The sequence below is a fragment of the Musa acuminata genome, chromosome BXJ3-2 (genome assembly GCF_036884655.1).
Source record: "Musa acuminata AAA Group cultivar baxijiao chromosome BXJ3-2, Cavendish_Baxijiao_AAA, whole genome shotgun sequence".
NCBI classification, from domain to species: domain Eukaryota; kingdom Viridiplantae; phylum Streptophyta; class Magnoliopsida; order Zingiberales; family Musaceae; genus Musa; species Musa acuminata.
This window is the reverse complement of record NC_088350.1, coordinates 27,686,605-27,691,027: the sequence shown is the minus strand read 5'-3', so window position 1 is coordinate 27,691,027 and position 4,423 is coordinate 27,686,605. Positions and strand designations below refer to the sequence as shown.

At 38.8% G+C, this 4,423-nt stretch overlaps 1 protein-coding gene across 2 annotated transcripts; it reads right to left on the bottom strand.

Annotated features, from left to right (window-relative positions):
• Positions 1-269: 269 nt before the first annotated feature.
• LOC135630792 (wall-associated receptor kinase 3-like) lies at positions 270-4,423 on the bottom strand. 2 transcript variants are annotated; one of them, XM_065137985.1, is made up of 6 exons: positions 4,302-4,350; positions 3,855-3,930; positions 2,720-3,729; positions 2,138-2,611; positions 1,816-1,968; positions 270-1,718 (listed from the first exon to the last, which is right to left on the bottom strand). In XM_065137985.1, the coding sequence occupies exons 1-6, from the start codon at positions 4,312-4,314 to the stop codon at positions 496-498; spliced, it is 2,949 nt and encodes a 982-aa protein (XP_064994057.1). In that variant the 5' UTR covers positions 4,315-4,350; the 3' UTR covers positions 270-495. The 2 variants fall into 2 exon arrangements, with proteins under 2 accessions (XP_064994057.1, XP_064994058.1); XM_065137986.1 differs by lacking the exon at positions 3,855-3,930 and having other exon boundaries at positions 4,302-4,423.

Below are 4,423 nucleotides of genomic sequence, written 5' to 3'. Positions count from 1 at the left end.
CGAAGAGTTATTTAGTTTGATTAAAAGTTTTATATATTTTTTTATATCAGCCTTGCCTATTATAGTTATACATCTATTTTTAAATTTTAAAAAATTATGATTTTTTATATTTAAAAATATTTTTTAAAATCGGAATCGAAATCATCCAAATCGGAACCAAAACCGATGGTTTCGATTCTTGATTTTGAGAACTCAACATTTCATAAGTATCATCATCATAACTGTCATTAACACTATAGATTCAAGAAAGGGAAGATTAACATGGGCCATTAAGAAAACAAGTTGTATACATATTATGATCAGATATATAATAAGATACAAGCATACCAATGGCAATACCAGTCCTTAACAATCTTGGGAGTTATTTGGAACCAAAATTTGCTACATAACGTTCTCACGTGATCACCACATGACATATAATGATGACCCACACATAAGATACGTTAGGTTTATATTGCCAATACACACAAATATAAATATTAGTGCAGTACACAATCACCGTGGGTTATAATGTGACCACATGAATTCTTTTTCTAAGCTATAATTCCTGGATGTCCCTTCGGTTGCTTGGTCAACTGAATCAGAGAAAGTATAAGATGAATCGCTCAATAGGTACTCAGTTTCTTCGTTACCTTCTGCAATATGACGTCCTCCATTCTTTCTAATCCTTCTTAGGCTCTGTAGTTTATACTCCACTTCTTTCATCGTAGGCCTTTCGCTTCCTTTAAATTTCAAGCACGTTGCTACTAGTTGAATAACTTCCGCAAGTTCTTGTTTAGTCCCTTCTTTCATAACACGATCTTCCACGAGATCAAAATAGCGCTTCTCTTGTAGTGCTTGGAGAAAATACATTGACAGGTTCTGTTTATTCTCATGTTCGATGGAGAAAATAGGTTTCTTTCCTGTTAAAAGCTCCAGAAGAATGACCCCAAAGCTATAAACATCGCTCTTCTCTGTCAATTGACTCGTTTGATAATACTCTGGATCCAAGTATCCAAAGGTCCCTTGAATACCGGTGACTATATGAGTTTGATCAAGTGGAATAAATCGTGAAGCCCCAAAATCTGATACTTTTGCTGTGAAGTGATCATCCAAGAGAATATTCGATGACTTAACATCTCTGTGTAAAATAGATATCGAAGCGGCTGAGTGCAAATAAGCAAGTGCTCCTGCGGTTTCTGCAGCGATCCTCAGACGAGCTTCCCATGACAATGCAGAACTACCATCTGAAGTATGGAGATGGTCCGAAAGGGCTCCGTTTGAGATAAATTCATAGATCAATAAGGGCACTTCGGTCTCCAAGCTGCATCCAAAAAGCTTAACCACGTTTCTATGATTAATTTGAGAAAGAATTACAACCTCATTGACGAATTGATCTATCTCGCTCTTCTTCACAATCTTTGACTTCTTTATGGCGACTACGCGTTGATCCGACAGAATCCCTTTGTACACTGTTCCGTGTCCTCCACGACCGAGCACTCGAGTTTCATCAAAATTGTTGGTTGCCTTTTCTATCTCTTCAAGAGGAAATATCTTTGTTCTCTCAGCAACATCTTCACGGGAAGAGATGAGTTGTTGTAGCAGTAAACCATGATTCTGACGGAAGTGTTTTTCTCTTATTCTCTTTTGTTTTCTTTTCTTCCATTTCGTCCTTAGGATGATCAAACTCGTACTCAAGAGCAACAGGCCCACGCCATTACTGACGCCGATGATGACACCTGCACGTTAACACTCAAGTTTTAGCTTTCCCCGACTCTTGTTAGCTTCGCCGATGGCATTTACCCTATACTGTGTTAATTGTTATCGAGGACTTACCTAATACAAGAGTCTTCTGTTTGTCCGGGATACAGGCTTTTTGTCTAGGATCACCGTATGAACCAGGTGGGCATGTGCAAGTATAACTGCCCATCGTGTTATTACAAGTTCCATAGCAAACATATTTTTCGGGAAACCTACACTCATCAATGTCTGACAATTCATAAAAAAATATTAGTGATGCTTGAGAAGGAAATTTTAGAAGGTCATTGCAAAAAGAAAAAAGAAGCCTGTGAATGCGGAAAGATAATTCTATAATTAGATGTTGCTTATACGACTAATAATCTTCGTTTCAAAGAGGGAGGGAAACAGTTCCAAGTACCTCCACATCCATTAGGGAGATATGGATTTCCTTCGTAACCATCGTTACATTGGCAACGATATCCTGAAATCTCCTGGCCATTGCTATTAATTTTCTCGTCCTTGCATGAGCTGTGTTCGACACATGCGAATGTGGTCCTGTTCAGCTTAGCATCCTTGCAGGATTGGTCTGTGATTATCCAATTCAAAATGAATAGCTCTTTAAGACCAATGAATGGTTGATTTTCGTATGTGAAGAAAAAGCAGTAATCAGAATATTTTCTCTTGACTTCCAATGTCCCTTCATCCAATGATATATTCATCACTATGTAGTCATCTTGGAAGAAGAGAGTGTGAGGCTCAGTTGTCCTGTTGCATGTTAGAAAAAATGACTGGTCTCTGTAGCAGCCCTCTTCAATCCCAAACGGAAAGAAGATGTTAACATCCCCACATTTTGTTGAACAGTGATTTGACGGAGATTGTGTGAAAGTTTTATCTGTTGAGATGATCAAAATGGTCAGCAACGGAATTAATACAACACAAATTTTCTTTTAATACATTTATACATTTAAATATACACAAAGAGATGAGGATGAAACATTACCTTGGCAGTCATTGGGTACGTAGGGATTGCCTTGATAACTTAATGAGCACCGACACATGTATCCAATAGTATAATTTATGTGTAAAACATCAGGAAAGACATCGTAGCAATCACTATTATAACTATGGCAAGCGTAAGTTGTCATATTATTTTTAGCCTCTTTACATGTAGTGTGATCGGTGATATAATAACCTAGGGTGGTCACTGCCACTTGTGTTTTCATTCCGTTCACAATTCCTTTAATATCTTCCTCAGTGAAATTGCTCGGATTATATATGAAGACCTTAATAGGAGAGGCATTAAATAAATAATGCTCGGTTTGATTGAGTCGAGTTAACCGAACTCCCACGGAAGTCAAATTCTTAATATTCCAAAGATACATGTCAATTGTACAATATCCCGCACCAGATGAGTACCAGTATTCATGTGGACTTGAATTATTGGCATAACAAGTAGTTGAGCAAGTTTGAATGGTTTTATTGGTAGCAAGATCAACTAGATCAGCATCAGCGCTGCAACCAGCGACTAAAATCTCGTTATATGCCAACGAAACACTGTAACTGTCTGTAAGGTTTGCCGCCAAGTTAAAAGAGAAGGGGAAATTCCTCAGATCAATCAATGTGTCGCTGAAATATTCCTTATCGACATCCATGGTGACAATTGGAGTTTTCACGTACACGATTCCATCGTCCATGTCAATATCAATGACCTCAACGGTGCCATCGCCCAAGAAGAGGCTACGAGTAGGAGGATCAGTGGAATGGCTCATGCAGGTAAGGTTAAAACCTGGACGAAAGCAGCCGCTGCCTATACCGAAAGGGTACTCGAAGCTGATGTTACCACAGCTTTTTGGGCAGTTAGGAGGGAGGGCAAAAGTAATGTTTATGTTTGTATTTTCTTCTCCTGTTGAACCCATTGGTCCCACTGTCAGAAATAGTAAGAACAGCACCTCTGCTAACCCCATCCCTTCTCTTCCCTCACTCAAACGCCAACGTCCAGATGTTACCAACCTATTAGAAAAAGAGAGTTGGGCTTAGTTAGGGAAGCTTACTTAAGTTGGCCACATGGACAATACTTATAACAGGAAATCTAACACCATAAAATTAATTAGTGAAAAAGTCGATTTCTGCGACACCAGAGCACTTTCATATCGATCAAATATGGTAGTATTGAAATCTTAAAGATTCTCTGCAGCCCATGAAAAGCACCCCCTGCATATGTATATATTATTAATTTATATCAGTGTCCATTATAAATAATATTTAGCGGTTTGATAGTATAGTGGCGATGACAAGTGTGACCCAGAGCTTATAGAGGATGAGCAGAGGAACTCTGAAAACACGTGGGATAAAGAATGGGCTTGATGAATTCTAAGCAATCAATAATTCTCGGACACAACTCCATGGCATCTGCGAGGTTAGGGAGGTTCTCTCTAACGGATCAGCCAGGATGGGTGGCAAACGGAGGCAGAGAGAAAGTAAGGGAAAACTTGTATTTGACATTAATCTAAGAATACCTTAAGAAGAAAATTGGTTTAATGATATAAGAAATTGCAAGAACAGCCAACGATAGCTCTACTAACCTTCGCATAGCATGAAGCCTAGCAACTCTCTTCACCTTTCTCCTCTCCGCTTCTGGCTCTTACAGGGACGAAACTGTTGCAGTGCACAGAGGGGTAGATTCTCGATGTAGATAAATAACGCT

Coding starts and splice junctions, on each gene's coding strand:
- LOC135630792 (XM_065137985.1), bottom strand. Junction 2,612..2,719: donor CGTACCCAATGACTGCCAAG/GTAATGTTTCAT, acceptor TCATCTCAACAG/ATAAAACTTTCACACAATCT. Junction 1,719..1,815: donor ACAGAAGACTCTTGTATTAG/GTAAGTCCTCGA, acceptor GTTAACGTGCAG/GTGTCATCATCGGCGTCAGT.